General features: G+C 33.9%; 1 protein-coding gene across 8 annotated transcripts in view; it reads right to left on the minus strand.

Annotated features, from left to right (window-relative positions):
- Nucleotides 1–24479, minus strand: part of Sec15 (exocyst complex component Sec15) — a 115071-nt gene that overhangs the window by 41472 nt on the left and 49120 nt on the right. For all 8 annotated transcript variants that reach the window (XR_013015672.1, XR_013015671.1, XM_076460942.1 and 5 more), the window contains exons 7-12: nt 14890–14936; nt 14185–14305; nt 13231–13302; nt 11198–11401; nt 2572–2681; nt 637–748 (exon numbers count right to left, since the gene is read on the minus strand). Coding sequence is in view for 6 of the 8 variants with exons in the window: in XM_076460942.1 (XP_076317057.1) it covers nt 637–748; nt 2572–2681; nt 11198–11401; nt 13231–13302; nt 14185–14305; nt 14890–14936 (666 nt within the window). In the remaining 2 variants the exon portion in view is untranslated. The remainder of the gene's footprint in view (nt 1–636; nt 749–2571; nt 2682–11197; nt 11402–13230; nt 13303–14184; nt 14306–14889; nt 14937–24479) is intronic.

Consider the following 24479-nt stretch of genomic DNA (forward strand, 5'->3'; position numbering starts at 1 on the left):
CATGAAGATAAACTTAAAAAATTCAGTTCTAGCACAATTGAGTAGCATCATCTGTCAAAGATGAAAGTCCAAATCACATTTGCTAATAAAAATAAAATATGTGAATGTTAGTAATGACTGTGGTACAACTATCTGCAAGAAAAAGGAGAGGCAGTTCAACAACAGCTGTTTGTGTTATGTCATTTTGGATCACTACCTGTCTAGAGCATCATTTCATTCTATGTTGCTCTATTACAAATCGTCACCAACGCATTTCAAAGTGTACTTAAATTCCATACATACATATATCTGCATTCAGGTACCACGTGCTGTATTAGTCACAATCCTTTGCAAAATAGTTAAAAATTATCTGCTGACTAGGAATTATTTTTTCTGCAATAAAATAAGTGGGAAGGTAAACAACAAAAGTAGTAACACCAAAATGAAGAAGAAAGGTCCATCTTTCGAATGTGCTCGAGATATGGGGTTTTTATTTTATTTTTACCAAAATGAATAAAACAGTATAATTGCAGTGACTAAATTTTGGCAAGTCTTCTTATATCACCAAATATCAAGCATGCAAATATTTGTCCTCTGCACATAGCTTCCAATTTCATACATTTCAATGATAAATTTTAACAATTTTGCACATCATACCTCTTGTAGTCCCAGATGTGGTTTTTTTATTAAAGTTGATAAACAACCACTAAGTGTCCTAGTTAACAGTAGATTGGTGGATTTCCGAACCATATCTTCAGCTTCAGTTTGACTAGGGATTACAAAAAAAAATAGAATATACAATCTGAACAGCATGAGAAATATTTCAGGGATACGTAATATAAAAGCTAAACTTCAAATTTTGAAACATAATCGATTCCTCTTCTATATTAAAATAAACATGAAAAACTCAAAAGACATTTTTTATGGTTTTTAATTTCAAGCAAATGTTACAAAAAATATGCAGACATGAATTTGCAGTAAATTTGTTGATACATAATTTCTATTACTGTTTAAAGTACAAAGCCTCATCTTTTCCATTATTTTAGTTTTTACAAACCATTTTGTAGAGTATTGCCAATCCTTTTAACTTAATGTATTGCATGTATTATCCAAGTTTCAAAGAGTATGCAGGTGTTATTGAAAATTACCTGTATCAGATCAATATATGAAATAAACAATATGCCAACATTTTAATTTTGTTATTACAGTTCAGATGTATATAATTTATTTTGAATGATTAGAAAGTGAGGAAAAAAAAAGTTGCTATAAACAAGTACACTTTAAAACCTAAAGTATTTTGTTTGTAGTTGAATGCAATGTTATGCCTATTACAAGGATGAAATATCAAATTTTAGAACTATAAGCTGTGAAGCATGCCACTTAGTCACTTTATACAATTATATTTGTTTATGAGGTAACAAACAAAATATATCAACTACCTGTATCAGTACTGATGATACCATAGCAATCACACTCAGTTTATAATATTCCCTTATCTGAATACAGAAAATTAATGTTTCTCAAACTGGTTCTTCTTCTCCTTGAGTAATACCAATTATATATGCAAGTAAAAAAAAAAGTCATTAGAGTCTTTTCCTCTTTCCAGAACTACTCTTAAGTAAATTATTCTAAAGATTAACAGGCTACTGTGTAAAGTATTTTATGGTTGGCATCTTGAAGGAAGTTTCTTTCTTTCATTCCAACTCAAAGTTTACTTATCAAGCAGAAGAATTATTTCCAAATTGGAAGTCACAGAAATGTTTCAGGGGGACTTTAGAGCTTACAAAAATAACAAATACTGTTAACATACACATTATCTATAAATTAATTGAATGGGGGCATCAGGATGCAGAATTTTCAGGAAAGCCTTGTCATGAGAAAGTTTCTGAACCCTGAAGTAGCAGTTTTCCCTATAATAGCAGTTTCTGTAGCCACATTATGGGTACGATAAAGCATACAAAACAAACTCTACTGACTATAGACATTATGATTCACCTTTTATTTTAAATTACAGATTTTATTATTTACATTTCTGTATAACTAACAGATGCCCACTGAAACAATTCAAAAGCAAATTTCCAAAAAATAGTGACGAATGAATAAAAACGTGTAGGCCATCCAGTGTTTTGAACCATAGTGTATATGCATTATGATTGGCTAGTGTGCTGTTTACAAACATATTCAGTTATTCCATATGTCTGAATTCTTTACAGTATATGTCTCTGGCAGTGACATGTTGGTGATAAATTTAAACAATAAACATACAACACAGAGTCCGTTTATTTCAAAATAAATTAAACCAAGTCAAACATATTTACAAATAGTTGTTACACTGTTGGTTATCACAGCTATATAAGTGCTTATAATAATTCTGTCTATTTTTGTCAAAGTCCACACAGGCTTATTCAGTTACTTAAGGACAACTTTTGAGAAGAATTATTATTCTTCCTGCTTTGTTATTACAACACATCTGCAATAAGTTCACTTTAAAAATCACAACTTCTCACTCTTTATGGCTAAACTCATAATCACACAGTCCAAATCCCACCCAAGATTTTTTTTTTCTAAAATATTATGAGCAATTTTACTTACCTAAGATTGAGGTCTTCAGAAAATTTAAGACAAGCATAGATGAACTGTTTCACTTGATTATAAACTTTAGGCACAAAATAGGAAAAAGGTAAAATCTTTGGAAAGCCCATCTGTGGGAAAAACAAAGAATGTCCACTACATTAAGTTATTTAAACTATTAATTTAAAAAAAGATTACATAAAAGAGTACTTTTAGGTAGATAATTCTTGTTACTTGAACAAATTTACATTCCAAGTATAATGTAGTACTGTCATGCAGTTATTAGAATCAGTGAACAATGATTCCAATAATAATCATAATAAAATGTTACACTAATAATAATAATAATTAACCATGAAAAGTTCAAGTTTGTCTATGTCTTCAGTAAAGCACAAATATACACTGCTTATGATTGTATAACTTGAACAAACTCTTCTGTAATGATTTAAACTCAATGCTGGTTGACAGATACTTGATGCTTCAAAAAATTCAATGATTATAGCAGTTGGTGTAAAATAGAGTAGAAGAAAACTGCAAAATTTTATGTCCATATAATGGCTTAATTATTAAAAAATGTAAAACAAATGCAACTGCATTACCTTCAGGCCTATTAAAATGCAGTTGAATTGATAAAATAAAATAACTGTGACAATGTTACATTAATACTTTAAAAGTATAGAAACAAATTAATAACTGGAGGAATCTCATTTTAACACACATTATCTTTCTTGCTGAAAGCTCAGTGAAATTGGCCAAGTCCATGACCCCAAACTGAATTTACTTGAATACTGTAACTTCTATGCCCTATGTATTTTCACAAAATTTCATAAGGTTTCAGCAAGTATGAAGAATTACTTTGTAGACAAAAATTAAGATTTTGAATGAAGTATTCTAAATAAAAATTTATCTGTGAATATTTGAAGTTAAAACACTAACTGTCCTAAATGCAAAGTGATTTTTGTATAAAGATTAAAAATACTCTTTCTTCATCTGAAAAGTTTCATATTTCATTTTTACAATTTTTAAAACCTCCTAAATAATTTTCAAAAGCTTTTTATCACTAAAACCTTATATTTTACCTCTTACTCAAACCCTATATGAGGTTGGTCAATTTGACTGACCTCATAACTACCATAAAAATACAAAATAAGTCAAAATTACCCTTTTTTAAAGTGTCTTAAAATTGTAATGCACAACAAATTTTTTATCCTAATAGATTAAATCTAGTAATAGTATAACATATCTGTTATACAAAAGTCATAAATCACCTAGCAAACACATTTACCAAATACATTTAGGTTTTATGAATAAAGCAGCTGCTTGGACAATGCAATCAGTTGCTGCTGCTGCTACACAGTCATCTACTGATGGCTTACAGGCAACAGCAGGATCAAGTTCTGAGAGGGCAGTGAAAAAAGGTCAGTTGACCTGGTCCAGCTACCATCTAGAAAAGGTGGTCAGCTGGTATTAACCACAGCCAGTCTTCCTTAAAATGATAAGAAAATAACCACCTCCCCATGGGTCACTGTCAACTCCCAAAGAGAAATGAGAGAAAAGTAAAGCTGAGCAGATAGAGAGATCAATAGCAGTAAAAGACTGATTAGGTGTGGATGAAAATTAGTATAAGAACCAGTACTGATGACAGAAGGGTTGTGATTGCATATGCTCTATGGAATAACCCCTCCCATCAATATCAGCATCATTCCAGAGGGGATTACGTCTATTAAAATCTCCCAGGATTAAAAAGAGAGATGGCAACTGTTCAATGACAGCATCAAGGTCTGACTGATCTTAAGAGTTTCCAGGAGACAGGTAGAGAGAACAAATAGTGATGGTATAACCCAAGGAAACATGGATGGCTATGGATTCCATGAGTGTATCACCTGGCAAAGAAAAGGCAAGTGCATGCTGATCAACCAGCAGTTCCACCTCTTTATGCACTCATCCATCACACAATCTGTCATTTCTGTACAAAGAATACTTCTGAAAAATGACTGCATCATCAGATTTCAGAAATGTTCCCTGCAAAGAGAAGCACACAGGATAATAAGAATGAATCAAATTCTTAATGTAATCTATGTTCCACTGTATCAATGTGGCCGTTTTTATTTAGGTGGAGAACCCTTTGGTTTATGACCATGTTGTTTTTCCTTATTAGAAGGAAATCTTTCAACCCTAATGGATTCTGCCCTGGATAGAGTGGGCAGGTCTCTGTCAGTAGATGTAGAGTCCAGTGACTGAGGTCAAGAGCAAATAATTGTTTAACATCTTGGGACTGAAGAAGATGGGCTCAAGCATACACTAGAAGCCAGGGCTAAAGGAAATGGATCCAAGCAATCACTGGAAGGATTAGTGGGAACACATACTGGAGTAGACACTGACTTATCAACTCTCTTAACCACAAAGGGTAAAAGACTTTTCACATAATAGGAGAATGACTCTGTTCAAAGTACACAAAGATCTGTCAGCACTCCCACTGTAGCAGTGGAATGGGGAGCAGCAACACATGTCCGAGATGGAGTGGGGTACTGTAATTTCCAAGTCTTGAGATATGAAATATCATGTACAGTTTTTAAACGTTGCACCTCTTTCTCTTCCATTTACTACACTTAACATGGTGTGGTTCTAGTTTGAACTCGTAGGCATCATGGTTTTTGCTACCACAACAAGCACACGTTAAAGATCCACAAGAGGTCTTTGAATGTCCAAACTGTTGGTACTGGAAACATCAAAGAGGGTTGGAAAAATATGGCTACACTTTACAGTATAAATATCCTGCCTTGATAGTGGCAGGTGGATGTGGTGACGCAAACATCAAAATAAGTACATTTGTAGATAGCATTATTCCACCCTTCCAAGTGGAGATATGGCACATTGCAGAAAGGCCTTGATTGGAGAAACCAGCAAAAATCTCTGACACTGGAATGTTCTTTAACTTTACCAACACTGCCTTGGCCCACTGGACCAGACTTGTAATCATATATACTCGTTAAAGGTTACATACTAATAACTTCTAATATAATAAGTGTATCTTCACAAAACTTGGTACATTTTTAGTAAATATTACAAGGCTTTTATACACAGACAGTCAAATTTTTAATGAAGTATTTTTTATTAATATTCGTTTGTGAAATTGTTGATTATTTTTTAACTAGTATGAGAGCAAAGTGATTTTCATTCTGAGATTAAAAATACTTTTCTTTGTCTCAAGAATCTCATATTTCATTTGTATAACCTCTAGAACCTCTTAATCATGAGGATTCAAAGTATGTACCCTGAGAATTTTAATTGTTAAACTTATCCAATAAATTTTTCTGTTTATTTTACTTTCAGTATCTAAAGTTAAACCCACTGTAAATAAAGATGACATTCTGACTGTCTCAGCACATTGTTTTAGCCCATTGTTGCACACAGAACCTGTAATATGACACCCTTGAGAGCAAAAATGCATGCACAAAACAGAAAAATGTCATTCATACATGCCCTTGGTCCAAGAACACAATATTGGACTAAGCAGTTTATGTTTCCTAAGATACTTACAAAAGAAATTTCCAAATGTAATAAAATTGCAATTAGAATGTGTGAAAACATTTATTATACAGTTCAAAGTTGCACTGGTCCAATAAACATTGTAGGTTCTGAGCCTTGCCAATCCATTCACATCGTAAATGCTCATATGATGTATGTTGAATTTCACAGCATATGTATATGGTGTTATTTGGGCACATACGTATAAAATTTACTACCCTCTTGTTTCAAAGTTGTCAAGTTTCAAATGTGGTATATCGTGGTTTTAAATTTACCTCAGTTCAGACAATTAGATTAACACAAGTGCAGTAGGCTTAACAATGTATTGGCCTACAAAAGTATACTATTTTGGCAACCAGATGTTACATGTGTATAAATATACCTATTACTATTTACTCATAAATGTTTAAGTTTTAGTCATATTTCTTAAAACATGGAATGTAAATGGGAAATACATTGAAAAACATCGATTTCGAGTACATACCTGTGTTACAAAATTCTGCACTTGTGCATACGTACTATCCTAAGTCTTGTTTAGACTTGCAGATAGGATGTGTGGAGATGATAATTTTTGTAAGCTTCAAACATTAACTTTTGAAAAATAAAAAAAATATCAAATTACAGTATTAGTAACCTCAAAATCTCTGTAAATTAGTAGGGTCTCTAAGTATATGAGGGTGGAAAAAAACTCCCATTTCTGTTCACAGCAATGACTTATTGATCACACATCTACAGTTTTGGCAAAATTCTTTCTTTCTTCAAGTCACTTATAAACAACTATCAGAATTATGTAGAGGGAAGAGTCTCTTTCTATTGTTTATAAGCTTGAGCTACTTAGTAGTAGGTGGTACTATTTAAGAACTTTCAAATGATTGATTTGAAGGGCTGAGCCATTGGTAGATGTACTAAATATATTCATATCTCAGCTAATCATAGAGGTGGGATGTTCTTATTTTGTATTTAGCTTGTCTATATCTCAAATTTGAGTTTCTAATTCATTAGATACTTCTACATGTTTTATGGTAGGCATAATAAAATAGAAACTGAGAATTAAGACAACTGGACTATTCATGAGACACTCAAAAAATGATACTTAACATCTTTTTTTTGTACATTTACTTTTAAATTAGAAAATTAAAACATATAATTTTAAAATTTAAACTATAAATTACATTTTGATTGCAATCACATTTACATATGTAGTAAAAATGTTATTTAATAAATCTTTTCAAAATAACATTCCAAACGTTGTGACATGCACTTTACGCTACAGCGGCAGAGCAGGAGCAAAAGTGTTAAATTCCTCTAGAAGAATTCAAACCTGCATGAAAAGTAACCTTGATGGGTATATCCCCCATAGCCTTCGAATTCAACAGGAGCGTGGTGTATTGTGGTGAAGATGTTTCCATCAAAATGTCTTCCGAGCAAAGCTTCCTTACAGACTTGGGGGAGTTAACAAGCCCCTCTAATCCCTTTTGAATGAAAAAATAGGGACATCTGCCCTAGCCCTACATATTTCTCAGACAAGGAATGCAGAATGATAAATCAAGGTGTTGAGTCTGACTGAGGTGGTGACTATATAACAGTGTTGTCCATATGTGGTCATTTTCAAATAATCAGTTTCTATTTTTTTTCACTTTATTTATTTTTTCCAAAGATGGGGACATCCATAATAAAGATAATACATTTCAGTGCCAACCATCCCCATCCACCATGAAACCCTATGGAGGCAGTCACTGCAATACCAAACAAGGATACTGCAGCAATGCCTAGGTTTTATGAGCATTATACTCAAACACTAGAAACAGATATAGTGTCCACAACACCTGTTGAAAATGTGTAACAATGGTACTCAGTTGACCTGAGCGCAAGTGGACAAGCTGACTGATCCTGGGTGGGGCACCCCAAGGCCACCAGTCTACAGGAATTCAAGACCAAAGTGGTGTGTTAGGGTTGGGCTCCTCAGCCACCAAGATCCTCTCCTCTTCACATGTTGCCACGCACAGCAAATACGTGAATGAATGTCCAGAGTCCACAGAAGATAAACTTAAAGTACAGAATATTCTCTGGGATACCCTCTCACTATGTACAAAAATCCACCTTGAGGGGATTTGCTAATAAGAATGAGCCAAATACTACAATTATTACAAAAACAACAGTGCCATTATTACAAATGACTGTAAACAAAAACGAGTGTTGTTTATTGGAAGTAATTCAAAAAAGAAGACAAGCAGGGCACTGACATAAATGAATCAGTAGTTTTTAACACTGCTTGATCAATCTTTTTATATAACTTAAATGTATTTAAATGCCAAAGTGGTTTATATGTCTAAAAGTGATTATGTTTTCATAAAGTTATATGTCTAAATTAAATTTTTGACAATTTTGTATAGTTTTCCATCATAATTAGTAGCATTATCTTTGGAGAAACTAAACTGTAGTTAAATATAACATAGAGGTGTGAACAGCAAAAAATGTACAGATCCTAATATAGTAGTTATGTCACTAACTATGGTTATTAAAAAGAACCTCATTTGTATCAATAAGCTATTCTGTTCAATCTGGTAATACATTATTAACAAGGATTTGATACTGATGAAGGCTAAAAAGCTATAAGATAACAAGCTCCCAGTGATACACGGCTCGCCAAAATCTTAAGGCCAATGAACATAAAGAAAAAATATGGATTTTGCATTGTTAGACTTAACCATTTATTTGAGTAGAGCTTCGAAAGATAAAAATAAGAAAAGAAAAAAGAAAAAGAAAAAACGTTTTTACCATTTAATAGGGAAAATATTAACACTATGAAATTAGCCTAAATACTAGCTGGTCAAAAGATTAAGACCATACTGAAACGAAGCGTTAATCGGTAAACACATAATGAAATTTAATCATTTGTGTTCAAGCATTAGCGTTGTCAATATCTCCCACTGACATCTCCTGTGTCACATTGGGTAAAAACATGTCAAAGACTATAAAGTTGACAGAGTTTGAACGTGGCACAATTGTCGAGCTGCAAAAGCAAGGTCCCTCTCAACGTGACTTCGCGTAGTAAAACTGCTGTTGCAAATTTCTTAAAAGACCATGAGGAATATGGAATAAGAATTTCAAGTGGTCAGCCTGAGAAAATTTTGCCAGCGTTGAGCAGGAGAATTCGACGGGTTGTCCGGCAAGACACCAGCCGATCCTCAAACCAGGTTAAGGCCCTTACAAATGCAGAATGCAGCTCAAGAACAATAAGACGGCATCTATGAGAGAATGGCTTCAAAGGCCACCCCTCCTTTCATACCACAAAATAGCTCGGTTAAACTTTGCTGAGAAGCACCAAACATGGGACGTAGAAAAGTGGATGAAGGTTTTGTTCTCTGATGAGAAAAAATTTAACCTGGATGGTACAGGTAGCTTCCAACGTTACTGGCACGATAAGGATATCCCACTGGAGACATTTTCTACACAACACAGTGAGGGAGGTTCCATCATGATCTGGGGTGCTTTCTCCTTCCATGGAACAATGGAGCTTCAGGTTATACATGGGTGTCAAACAGCAGCTGGCTACATTGGCATGTTGGAGAGAGCATCCTTATTGACTGAAGGCCTTTGCTTGTGTGGAAATGACTAGATCTTTCAGCAGGACAAAGGACTTTTTCATGGCGAATAACATGATTCTTTTGGAACATCCAGCATGTTCGCCCGAAATGAACCACATTACAAATGTTTGGGGGTGGATGGCAAGGGAAGTCTACAGAAATGGACGTCAATTCCAAACAGTGCATGATCTTCATGAAGCCATCTTCACCACTTGGAATAACCTTCCAGCCAGCCTTCTGCAAACGCTTATACTGACCATGCCAAAGCAAAAGTTTGCAGTTATTTGCAATGACGGCCATGCAACTCACTACTAAGACCTCTTGTTGGGCATTTCCTACCGTGTTTAGGACTTCTTTTTGGTATGGTCTTAAACTTTTGACCAGCTAGTATTTCAGCTAGTTTCATAGTGTTCAATTTTCTCTATTAAATAAAGAATAAAGGTTTTTATTTTTATTTTCCCTTTTCTTATTTTCATCTTTCAAAGCTCTACTCAAATAAGTGGTTGAGTCTAACAACAGAAAATGCATACTTTTTCTTTATGTTCATTGGCCTTAAGATTTTGGCCAGCATCGTATATAGAAAACAATGGCTACTTTTATGACAAAAATGGTCAATGAAAATAGAATTACAGCAACTTCACTTAACATACCTATAAAACTTTTGCTTAAAATTATATCTTGAAAGCCATCGTTCATATATAATGGAGTATCTGCACAGAATTTATGAAAAAGAATCATCTTTTCTTTTTCACCATTCTTCACATACAATACAATAAAAGTTATCAGTGTCAGGAGTAGTACTTAATGAAGGTGATCAAAATATCTATGAGGAACAAAGAGAAAGCAGATACAAAGGAAGCAATAACTATCACTGACACTCATATTCAAGACAAATATATACACTCAATAAGATAAAATGGTCTTCCATTAATTTTGACATCAAAGTAATAGGTCTTAAAATTTATGAGATCAAAATAACAACAGATATTTAAGCATGAATGGCGTACCACTAGATGCTTGCAACATTGCTTCAGCTATATTTATGTTAATAATGTCAATAATGTACCAAGTTACTGTTCTATCCCTTCATAAGCTTCATGAAATGCAATAGTTCAGATGCATGTCAAAATTAATTACACACTAGGAAAAAAAAAAGTAACTGTGTCTGTGAAGTAGTCAGGTGAGGACATAACATACAGAAAACACATTATTGATTATCACAGGCCACTTTTGCTATGGAAGTTTTACTGGTGCATGGAACCACTACTTAAATGATACTTGGTGATTCATTGCTATATTTGCTGGACTCAGACCACAAAAATCAGCATTAATTTTGATTGCTCCATATTAATAACTATGGTGGATTTACATAATGTAAGCACAGGTATCAATAACTAAAGAAGTGTGACTTAACACTACACAGAAATTTAGCTTAATATAATGTTAACAACAATGATTTTTAACCTGTCTGCATAAAGATATTGAAGCTTTACATACAATTTCACAGTTACTTTTCACATAATATTTTTCACCTTTTCTAAATTTTCATCATGAAATGGGAAGTCTTTCAACACATGATTATACTCTGCTTGATTTACCACTTGGACTGGTTGGTAGTTATCATCATCAAAGATTTCTCTAAAAACTTGAACCCACTTCTTCATCAGAATTTCAATATATTGGTCTCTCAACTCCACAAGCAGGTCAGACAACTGACCAACAGGATAGCCATAACTCTAAAAAACAAAAAGTGTTCTTAAAACATCCATTCACACAAGATAGAAAATATAAAACACACAAATTAGAAGGTGTATACCAAGCAAAAAAACCAATTAACCCCATGGATGTGAGTGGGGGTCAAAGTGAATGTTATGATATATATATAGTTACTTTAAAAATTGAATTAGAAAACTTTATTACCAACATATGTCAATATATTTGACAGTAGATCAGTTTAAAATTCAAATCAACTTAAATTATCACTTAATTTTAAAATGAAATATTTAAATAAATTCTGAATCTGCAATTCACAGTCTTATGACTCAGAGGTACTATGGTTTCTCATTTATATATGTGCTTCAGATCATTTATTCAATTAAAAGCAAGTGTTACAGATACTGATAGGCTAGAATATAAAATTTCAACATCCTGTCTTACTGCTTTACTAAAATATCACTATATTTGTTCAACCCACACTGACATACCTTTCTCATTCCCTTATTTTCAAGAAATGCTTAAATTTTTCTTTGATATTGCTGTTGGACATATTTATAACAAACAGTAAATGAAACCTGTAAGCTAAATAAGTCATATAAATAAAAGCTAATAATATGCCATGAGAGCTTAATATGTTCAGACAAGTTGGTTTAAGTAGTAATAACATTATTTGAACTTATCTGTAGATCAGTTGGAAAGCCACATAAATTGCATTAGTTTTTGTACAGTCTAATCTAGTGTTGATTTTCTAAAGTTCATATTTGGAAACTACATATATGAATTATAGTTTTCAAGAACCAACAATGTTAGAAAAAAGAGGAAGCACTTGAAAGCAGACATTTTAGGTGAAACCAACCTAAAGATGTAAAAGTTCTAGGTTTTCTAAACATAAACAACTGAAATATAAACATTTAAAACTTGTTAGGTTAAGTAACAAAACTTAAATTAAAAACAAATTATACAAGTTTTCATCATTACTCCTTGAGGAACCCACAAGAAACATGCAAAGTTAGGCATGTATGATATAACTTGATCTATTTGTTTGCACTGCTATCCATTTGGAGATTTACTGCTTTTCACAATAATTAGAAAGGGCACAAAATGCATAAACACAAGAAAAATTAATGCAAGCAACTGTAAAAATGTAACAGGCTCATAGCTCTTAAGATAAAGAACTGTAATTGTTCTTTACGATATGCAGTCATTCTAGTTTAAAAAAATGAAAAAAATTATTTTTCAGTTATTTCATATTTTTCAACTTTTGTTTCATATGGTTTTGGTGCAGTTGGTATTAATGTAAAAAAAAATTAAAAAAAGATAAAGTACAAAGACTTATAGAGAAAAAATAATAATACTCATTTAGGAGGTATGAAATATGACTTGGACTCGTCTAATAAAAGTTCAGTAAATTTGCAGACACATTATCAGCAAAAACACATATTTAGAAAAACTGATTTCTCTAACAAATTTGTATAAATATTTACTAAAAACTTGCCTAAGTAATATTTCATGGTTATAAGCTTAGTAAAAGATGACCAGGCCTGGATATATAGCTAAAGTAAAAAAGTGTTTAAAATACTTGCAAGTATTATATCTGATCTTAATTATAAATTTAGTAAGAAAACATTACTTATAATGAAATATTTAGCTAATTATTAAAACTGCTTTTTAGATACTTTTTTATTTTTGAAAACATCAGCAAAGAACTTAGTAGTGTATCAAAGCCCTTTGAATGACCAAGACAATATTATACTTTATTAAACTAGCACTAAAAATTAACTTCAGTTGATATAAAAACATTTATACTGAATGAGAAGTAATGTTAAGTTAATTAAAATAAGATGCTTACCCCTAGAGTAAAGCTGAATAACATTATTAAATGTTTCACTTTCAACATCAGGTCTGCATCAGTACAGTATGACTGAATAAAATACAAAAATAACAGTAACAAAACCTAAGTGTTTATTTTCATAAATTTAATAATTATATTAACTTGTAAAAGTGATTTTTAACTACCTTATATTCAAAAGAATAGTTTCTTCAAATAATTTTAAAATGCTGAATATTTAACTGCATCTCCAGCCTAAAACAATATTACACTTCCTTAACTTTTACAAAAGTTTATTGAGCCATGCAGAAATTTTTCTTTCACCCTAAATACTTATATGAAACAAAATAGGGGCAAAATTAATTATCTACATGTGGAATGTTTCTATTATCTTAATTTCATCTTATTTTCTACACAACTTCCTTTAATAGAATGTAAAAACAACCATAAAACAGTCATGATGACAAAGAACTCACTTGAAACATATATATACAGTGCAGAGGAAGCTGATAAGGGTATATAAAACTTCTATTTGAAAAGCACAAAACAAATAACATTTCAACTTCCTTAGGTCATCATAAACAAAACATATATTTCACAAAATAAAATTTTAAAAGTCATTCATCTGAAAAGATAATCATTTTGTAATGTTATTAATAACTGGTTTTACTATTTCCTTTTAAAAATATGAAATAAAACAAATCAATAACTGTTTTTAGAATTTCATTCTCCTTACCTAAAATAAGTCATTTCTTGGTAAACTTAATATTCTTTATATATGTAAAAATGTTTTGTAATAATAATACTAGAAAATTTAGAAATTAGAAGATTCTTTTTCTTTTCTTTTTACAAACTACTTAAGTTCACTGTCCTACTGGCTAAAATTAATAATTTTTGTGTGACAATTTTACGTTCTTACTTATGAACATTCATAAAATTCAGTGATTACATATTGATATCTAAATGACAACTTACTGAGTGGTTTCTTAAAGAAGCTAAAATTTTGGACAAAGCATTTTCCCACACTTCTTCAAGATATGCTCTATTCACAAGCCCACTTGCAGTATTTAATATATGATCTTCAACAACGAAAAACCTAAAACAAATATCACTTTTTAGGTCACTCTTTAAAAGTCTTGCATAAAGAAAGCATTCATGTAAATCACAGTTATCAAAATACACGTTATATAAAAGCTTACTTCTCAAACACTTTTTAATATAACGTTTAACCCAAATATAACAAATCTTGACATTTTCTCAGACTAAAACCAACAAAATTGTATCTCAAAATGGTTGGAATGGGTACTAAAACTTTTATTGAAACAATATTTCAACCTTCCTAGGTCACCTTTGTTAACCTGAATATGACCTCGAAAAAAAAAATAATGAAATTCATATTCTAATATAAAGTTTCAGACATATTTAAGAACTTAAAAACTACCTTTTCCTTATATGGCTACTTTAACATGTAGTCTTATGGTAAATTTCTCATGAGCATGCTACTGACCTATGTTGTCATAAATAGCAATAATTCTAAAATTCACTATTAAAATATATACTAGAGTTACAAAACTTCATTAGTGAATTTCAACATCCCATATATTTTAAACATTTATCCTATACAGTCTAATTTATACATTTAGCATATTTTCCAGTAAACAATTAACACACAACACTTACCCAACTATACCACTGAAGTAGTTTCTATACCCATTTACTGTTTCATGCTAGAAGTAAATAAAATTAACAACATTGAGATAAAAATCTCATTTTGTTAGTAAAAATATTTTCCAAGTCAAACTATTTTATATATAGTTCCAAAAAACAAAGTTACTTAAGTCTGATAATAGAAAAGATGCTATTTTAAACTGGAATCCCAGCCTTAAAAAAAAAAATTAATTTCTTTAGTTACTTACCCACCACGAGTAATTTTGAAATCTGAATAATACAACAGACAACTACACAGTTTTCACTTATTTTGGGCAGTATATTCAGGGACATTTCTGCAACATTCATGTTCAGCAAGAGTTTGTTTCATGATGACAGTAGTAATTATAGTAGTTGACATTTCTTTCCTTTTTATTACCACTTCTAGCTTTCTTTATGGATATCATGGTTAAACCCACCTAAAATCTGTTATTTTTCTATTCCTGATGTTTGAGGTGTAAGGGCCCTGTTATGATATTCCACAGAACAGTATAGGGATGCAATTTCTTCTTGTATTGTAACTGATTTTTTTTTTACTTTAAGACATAAACCTACTTGTTTGTTTTTTAATATTTTAAAAACATTCCTTTGTTGTAAGGGTATAGTAGAATCCTGATATGAAAGTTGTTGTTTTTTTAACCCTTGCTTTTTAATACACAGTTTCAGCTAGATGACTTTTATTCTGATATCTTTATGATAACAATAATATTCGTATCGTAACTTATAATTGTACTATCTGTCAAAATGATTTCTGATGGGCAGAAACTTTATTCAGTGTTATGGAAGTGTAGAAATACAGTAAGTAAAATTGCAGAAGTACATATGCTTAAGCGACTATAATTTTAACAGAATTGTTTCATTTCATCTCCATAACAAATATACTGAATTTTGTGATATAAAATTCTCAAAACATAAAATAAGAATTAAAAAGAGTATAGCTGTAATATTATCACCTGGGATCAAAAATCAGAAGGACTCCATTACAAATAGGAACAAATACCATCCCTCTAATAGTTACAATGATATTTTGAAGTTCCAGACCTCCAGAAGCTATTTGTATACCAAACTGACCAAAATTTTCAAAATGAAGAAACAAACAACTTAAGCCTAGAATTACCAGTGGGGTTGAAATGAACCTCATCCTAACATATTTTCCAAAATTATTTATGCATCAATGATGTAAGTCACAAAGACAGAAATAAAATTTAACAAAAATGATGTTGAAGTTGCAATTACTTATATTTACTGTTGAGACTTTGTGTATTTTACTCCAAAAAGTAGTAACTTTACCTAATTTTTGGGCTAATTATTTAACCCTTTCCAGGGGTTGAAATCAACATTTTTCTAAATTGAAAATGTATTTCCAATCATATTACCTCCCTCGCACTTATAGGCTCTACTCAACCACTAGGGTTTCATCTTTATCCATCTAAGCATTGGTTTGAGTTTTTCTTGGTTGCTCCAGTCTTTTATACCCCACTCAACTGCCCTTGGCAATATTTGTCTTGAGATAGTATTCACCTATGTCAAAGTGATATATATTATGATACCATATATAATCAGCTCATTCAGATAATTTTCATGCTTTTTTAAGACTGATACTATCCGATCTCTTAATACAGCCTCTAAGTGTGCAGGAAGTACAGGAGAATGTGAAGTACAACAGGAAATACATTATCAATTTAGGAAAATGTTGATTTCCAGAATATACATTCCTCCTATCCCACTTATAGCAAGAATCCCACACTGTGAAGGTGGAAGACATTATCCATATAGAAAGCATCTGCATAGATCATGAGCATATCAAGGTAATAATGATACTAAAACGGAGTAAATGCACTACACCCATAACAGGTATGCTCTTCATCCTGAACTCAGTTTCAGTATGAAGGGTGGAATTGTACATAAGCAATCATTACTATAAGGCCAACCCCAACCAGATAATCTAGGTTCCACTACTCAGGATAGGAATTAAGAGGGCTTGATCCCTATATTTTATGTTGGTGGTTAGAGCAACTAGACAACAACATTATACACAGATGTACTTTTGACTGCATATCAACCTGTAGCAATAAACTGATACATTTTGAATCACCAAAATCACAATGGAAATGTAAGAAACACTACAGTGAATAAACCTTTTCCTCCACTTGAAGTAGCCTAAAAAGCAATATCCTAGGCTCTGAATGATGGGATCATTTATACCTTGCTTGACCAAAGGAACAAAACTCATCTGGTCCAAAATTATGTTTGTTTGTATTTAACAACAAAGCTACATACGGGGTTATTTGTGCTGTGCCAAACAAGAATAATGAAACTTTATTTTTAGTGTTTTAAATTTACAGGCATACCACTGAACTGAGGGTCTGGAATTATGAGCATTCATCCTCATTTCCCAACCAAGTGGGCAAGGAGCCTTCTACCTGCCCCTAGAATTAGGAGGAGAACATGGAAAAACTACGCTTAACTAATGACTTATGATGGCACTACTGTGCATTCAGAATCATGAGGAAATAATAGACCTCCTACCAATAAACAATATACTAAACCAATACTGACTGTAAAAGAAGAGCCATGTACACTCCAACTTGATAGCAGAATATAAAACCTGAACCAATACTATGGAGTAGGCTCTGACATAGGCTGGCACTGCTCCTACCAACATCTGGGAAAAAACACAATCACCTAGATAGGGCTTACAACTTCACCTTCTTCTCCAGGAATGGAGGAATTTAATTCAATGATCAGCAGGGATGAGAAAGAGACTTTTTAGTTTTACATCTAATAGTCCACGAGTGGTGGTCCAGCATACTAAGGTAAAAACAACCTGGTAAGCTCCTACAGAGCCTATTGCAACTGGTAGTAGTCATAGTGAAATAGTGGTTGCTACTGCAGAATTGGTTTGATAAAAAACACATGTCTGGGCAAAATTCACCACAGACTGGGATCCTGTGAAAACAAGGTAAGATACCCTGTAAGGTAGAAATAAAAATACTTACCCCTCTGGGTAATATAGCAGAAATAGTTAAGATAGCTACAGTGGTAAGCAAAAACCCTCAAACAAATAATGTGAAATAAAGATACTGATGGAGATCCACATACCAGTCTGCACAGTGACCTCCAGTGGACAATTTAACTTGGCTGCTAAAAACATAGAAAAGAAAAATCTGATGAGATATGATTCACATAATATACCATGTCTTCAAAGAAAGCCCAGAATAAGGCACTGTTTAGTATATCTAAAGGTAATAAGTGCAGGCAACAAAACCTGCAAGACCTTCACTAAACATGACCAATATGAAAATCCGATTTGAGATAGAAAAATTGAGCAAATGAACTGTAAATTAAACCCCTTTCTTGTCTGCTAGTATATTGTGTAAGAAGAATTTAACTGAGGATGTAGAGAGAATGAGAAAATGGTCTGTGGACAAAAAGCACAAATCACCCTGACTGAGTTTGAGCTTCTGCATAGCTAGGAGTACCATATCCAATCATGGCTTCCTCCACAGAGAGAGACTAAAATGAAATGAAAGAGTTGGACACACTGTAAAGGAGTTCAGAAGTATAAACTTGGGGGTAGCTGACAATCTAGTACCATCAACAGGACCTGATGATGTGTTGTAATGCCTCAAATTGTGTACCCTAGGTAACATACAAACTGGAGAGAAGATTCAAAGTAGTAATTCTGTCCTGTCCTGATGGAAAGCAAATATTCTCAAGGTCCAAAGATAAGATACTGACGATAAAATTGCCAGTAATTGCATGATCCAATGAGAGACTAACCCACCCATTAGAGTTGTGAAATAAGAAGCAAGCCAACTGAACCTTGCAATGCAACATTTATTTTCTCTGGAAAATCTTTTTAGATTGAGGCAATTGACCAGCTACCACATGCAACACCCAAGAAATATGACGTTAAAAAAGTGAAAAGATAAGACTAGCCTTAAGAAAGGAGGTCCAACATTCAAAAATAAGGATCCACAGACCACATGCCTCCTTGCTGAGAACATAAGATACCATTATGGAAAAGTCAAAGTGAAGCTTTATGATTTACCCCTCAAGAAGCCCACATTACGAGACCTCATTTGTTGAAGAGTAAGAAGGACAAAAATACTGTGTAGGGAATCCTTGTTATCCATGCATATACTCTGGAATTCCTGACTGGTAGTACAGGTACTCCATACCTGGAGCAAGGCATGTGAGAAGAGAATGGAACTCTGGATGAGATGGCAGTAGAGGAACCAAATTGTAGTAACATCCTGACTGAAAAAACCAGTATAAAAGAATGATCCTGACTAAAGAATCTAGGCTAGCCAGGAAATAAATGTATTTGACATCTGGTCACCTGGAGACCAATAAAAGGATTGCTATGTTTTTGTTCCAAAGGCACCACCAGGTATGGTCCTATTATATAATAATAAGTAGGATGGAAAACAGATGAGCCTGAGAGAAAAAATGAAAAATAAAAAATACCCAGATTGATAGCATACTGAATTAGAGCAAGAACAGATGTTGTGGTTCTGAAAAAGAAGCTTGCCTGGGTTGTATTTGAAAACAGAATCAGGATATGATGGTCTAATAATTGACAAGATGTTGCCAGCAGTAACCAGTTGTCCATAGAATGCTGTGTGCAGAGTAAGAGAAAATAAAAGGAAGAGAAAGCTTGTACAGACAGCAGAAACCATGTGAGGCCAAATGAAGTAAACCCAGAAATGCAGTACTTCATCAATGTGCACCACAAATGCCAATAATGGAGGGACTCCACTGGTAAAGTGCAGTTAGGTGCCAACTATAACCAGGTTGGACATTTACACTTTAAGTAAAAAACATCAATACAAATTGAGGAATGATTAACTTGTGAACCTTGAAGAATCTAAGCAATGATACAGACAATGAGAACTGATGACTGCACACCAATCTGCTATTTTAATAAGGCTAACAACTAGACATGAATGAAACTCTGAAGAACTAGTCCAACACTCTCACTGTCCCAGACCAATGAGACTCATCTAACCTTAAAGCTGAGTTCCAAATCCCAATGAACTGTGGGAGATGGAGAACATACAGGTTAGGTGAATAGTATTGGGAAGATGTGAACTGAACAACCAATTGTTACCCAAAGACCTGCATAGCTTCTGGAATGATGGGTGAGATTATAACACATCCAAAAAATCTTAGCACCTGAAGGTATAATAATAATCACCAATGTTGCTGACAATCTGATTAAGCAGTGGGAACCTTGCATGTTGATAGAATTTATTCTGAATACTAATGTACAAGGAAGTTGATACAGGGTAGGTAGGTAGGTATTTCATTTTTATTGGCACAAAACTACTAGGCTATCTGTGCCACACAAGATGTAGTGTACTATAATGGTATATGGAAATTAAGGTAAATATACATAAAATATGTAAAATTAAGGCCTGCCAGGGAGACTGAAGCATTAAGTTCAAACTTGATGTTAGTCACCTGAAGTTGGCCTTTCCAGTCCTGGGTTCAGGTCAAAATAAAAATTAAAATGTGTAAAAGAAATCATGCTAAAACAGTATATAGTTCAATAAGAACCATAAAGTAAGTTAAAAAGACCAATGGCTCTTAAAAATATAAAAACATGAGTGAGGTGGGCAGTATCATCTATGACATTGACTAATGTCAAGGGCAAACCTACCTTAAAAATATGTTTAAAATGGCATCGTCACTCTTGATTGTAACAGAGGCATGATAATAAATTATGTATGATTGTGACCTGAGTAACAGATAGACCACACATTGGTGCATCAGTACCAGATAAAACAAAGTGGTGAGCTAAAAACTGTGACCAATGCGTAGCCTAGCCAAAACAACTTCCTCCCTTTGATCTTCACAGAAACAAAATAGCCAAAGAGCTAAAGAAGGCTTCATTTGAAAAAGCTTATTATTTCCTTGCTCACTCCAGGTTGACTGCCAACTAGTGTACAGTCGGGTTTTGATAACTGGACCATAGTCCATGTATGGAACAGGTACGGTGGTGATAGAGCCAGAGCAGATGGACTTTGCTGCTATGTCAACTAGCTCATTCCCACAAATACCTACACAACCTGGTATCCAAAAAAACTGAACAGAGATAGATGATGGAGAGATGGGCCAGTTTGTTTTGGATATTGATAAGAACAGGGTGGTAACTAACATGGAATGATGTCACGGCCAATAGACAGCTGAGTGAATCAGTATAGTTCACACAATTCATATATTGCACAGTTTCAATATGATTCAGGGCAAGGGAAATGGCATACAATTTGGCAGTGAACACAGAAATTGTAGAGAGGATTCTGTGTGCTACAAACAAACTGTGACAAACCATGGCAAAGCCTACAGATTCACCTGATTTTGAATTAGCTGTATATATGGGAATGGATGGATTGTTTGAAAGATGTTCAGAAAATAAAGAGTGATATTTCCAATCAGGAGGGTCTGCCTTCCTCAGATGACTCAAAGATAGGTCACAGTTGGGGATTAGCCAAGGTGAAAGAGGCTAATCTGTGGATACTGCTATGCTATTCAAAAAGATAAATCCAATTTTTCCGATTGTGCCTGGACATGAAGGTTAAAAGGAATAATTGCAGATTTTCTACAATAAAAAAGTGTGGCCCACTGAGGATGGAAAACACAACCCCAAGTAGAATACTGTGGTAAAGATCGAAGTTTAGAAGCATACATAAGAGACAGCTGCAAACGGAGAATATAAAGAGGGGGTTCGTGAGACTCCACATTTAAACTTTGGACTGGAGAAGTACGAAAGGCCCCAGTACAAAGTCAAAGCCCCTGATGGTGGACAGGATCCAACATTTACAGTGCTGAGGTCCTGGCAGAACCATAAATCATAGACCCATAATCAAGTTTGAATTGGATAAGGGCACGATAAATTTTAAGCACTGAGTATCGATCTGCTCCACAAGAGGTGGAAGAGAGGACACGGAGGATGTTCAGTGCTCTTATACATTTGACATGAAGTTGCTTGATGTGCAGAATAAAGTTTATTTTACAGTCAAATATAAGACATAAGAACTTTGCCTCATGGACGACAGGAAGTACATCATTATCAATACGAAGTTCTGGATCTGGGTGAATACCCCGTTGGTGGCAGAAATGTACACAAACAGTTTTAGAGAGAGAAAATTGAAAACCATTTGCTGTGGTCTACTTAAGTATATGATTTACTGCAGTTTGTAGCTGTCACTCAATAAACCTTATGTTTGATGAGTGACATGAGATGTGAAAGTTATCAACAAAAAGATGTAGGGGGTAGCTGTTCACTGATAGCATTAATCTTTATAATCAAGTGTGACACTCAGAACACAGCCCTGAGGGTCTCCAAGTTCCTGTGGAAAAAAATAGGAAAGTGTTGAGTCCACACAGACCTGATCGGCAGTTCGTTAAAAAATGCTTAATAAAAAGTGGCAAATTGCCATGCAATCCATATGAGTGAAGGTCTTGCATGATGCCATAACTCCATGTTGTATCATAAGCTTTCTCTAAATCGAAAGAATAGAAACAAGATGTCGTTGCTTCAAAAAGACTTCTATGACTGATGTTTCATGGCGAATTAAGTGGTATATCGTGGAGCGTTGTTTTCAGAGTGGGTGAGAGAAGGTTGTTTGATTCAAGGAACCAAACAAGACAACCATTAATCATCCTCTCTAAGATCTTACTGAAAAAACTTGTCAAAGCATTTGGATGGTAATTTGAAGGAATCTTTGGATCCTTCCCAGGTTTAAGAAAAAGGAATAAAATAGCTTGGTGCCAAGCATCAGGAAAGACATTCTCCTGCCATACCCAGTTAAAGACAGCCAAGAGAATAGTAAGAGAGGTAAGAGTAAGGTAACATAGCATCTCATAATGTATATCATCAGGTCCAACCAATGTTTTGCCAGACCAATAAAGAGCAAGTTTGAGTTCCACCAGTGTAAGAAGGCAATTGTAGTCATAGAGATGATCAGTCAAAAAGGAAAGAGGCAGATGTTCAGCTTGTGTTTTAATAGCTAAGAAGAAAGGAGATGAGTTTGAAGAACTAGATACAAGAGAGAAACATTCACCAAGAGTATTGGTAATGTTCTAAGCATCAGCAACTTAATGACTATTGGATATTAAGATAGAGATGGGGCAGAAGTATATCATCCACTCACTTTCCAGATCTTGTCCCATATGAATTTTGAACTGGTGGTTGAAGAAATGCTGGAGGTGTATTTAATACAAGATTCCTTCTGGCTTTGAAGTCTAACTTGCCAAGGAGGTGCAGAGGCTTGCTGAAATGCAATGTGGTTTGAAAGCATGGGATATCTACAAAATTTATCCCAAGCATGTTTCTGAGCTTTTCATGTTATAGAACAAGCAAAATTCCACCCAGGGCAGGGATACCATTGAAAAGATGTCAAAGTTTTGGGGATGCACTGAGCAGCTGCTTGGACAATACAGATAGTTACTGCTGCTACACAATCATCCATCAATGATTTACATAAGATGGCAGGATCAAGTTTTGAGAGAGCAGTAAATCTGGTTGATCTGGTCCAACTTCCACTGAGGCACAAGGATCGGGTGGCACTGACTACAGCCAATCTCTCTTAATATGATAGGAAAATGATCACTACCCTGTGGATTGATGTCAATCTCCCAAGAAAAGCAAGTGAAAGCCAAGGGAAGCAAATATAAAGATCTACAGCAGTAAATGATACACTGGGTACATGAAAATAAGTGTAAGAGCCAGTATTGAAGAGATACAGATTATGATTCAAGAGCATATGCTCTATAGCCTGACCCCTTACATCAATACCAGAACCACCCAAGAGGGGATTATGCTCATTAAGATTCCCCAAAATTGAAAAGGGGTTTTGTAGTTGCTCAATGAGGGCATCAAGATCTGATTTATTATATTTTTTTCAAGGGTAAGGTACAGAGAACAAACAGTGATGGTACAACCCAAGGAGATACAGATGGCTGCAGACTCCAAGGGCGTATTCAATGACAAGAACCAGGTGGGCACATGCTGATCAACCATCAGTGCTACTCCCCCCTGTCCTTGTCCTACACATGACCTGTTATTTCAGTATAAGGAGTATTGTCAAATTGTGAGAGTATTAGTAGGTTTTAAAAATGTTTCCTGCAAAAAAGACATTTGGGATAACAAAAGTCAATCGAATCCTTGATGTCATTCACATTTGATTGAAAACCTCAACAGTTCCATTGGATTAGCATGGTCATTTTTTATTTATTTTGAAAGAGAATATGGCAAAGACACCTTCTGCTTGCAACCATTTGTTTCTTTACTGGATGTGGGTCTGTCACCCTTTAGTGATTCGGATCCTGCTCTGGATCGAGTAGGGAGGTCGGTGTTTGTAGACATACGTTCCAGTGATTGAGGGCATGAATGAATGGTTTGTTTAATTTTAGTGGTGTCAAGAGAGGAAGACCCCATGGAAACACCTGGGCTTGAACAAGGTAAAGTTGGGTAATAAATAGAAGATGTGGTAGAAACAGATGTAGTAGATACTGATTTGTTAACATCTTTGATTTTGGAGGGTGCTAGATTA

Source organism: Tachypleus tridentatus, chromosome 10, assembly GCF_004210375.1.
Source record: "Tachypleus tridentatus isolate NWPU-2018 chromosome 10, ASM421037v1, whole genome shotgun sequence".
NCBI lineage: Eukaryota > Metazoa > Arthropoda > Merostomata > Xiphosura > Limulidae > Tachypleus > Tachypleus tridentatus.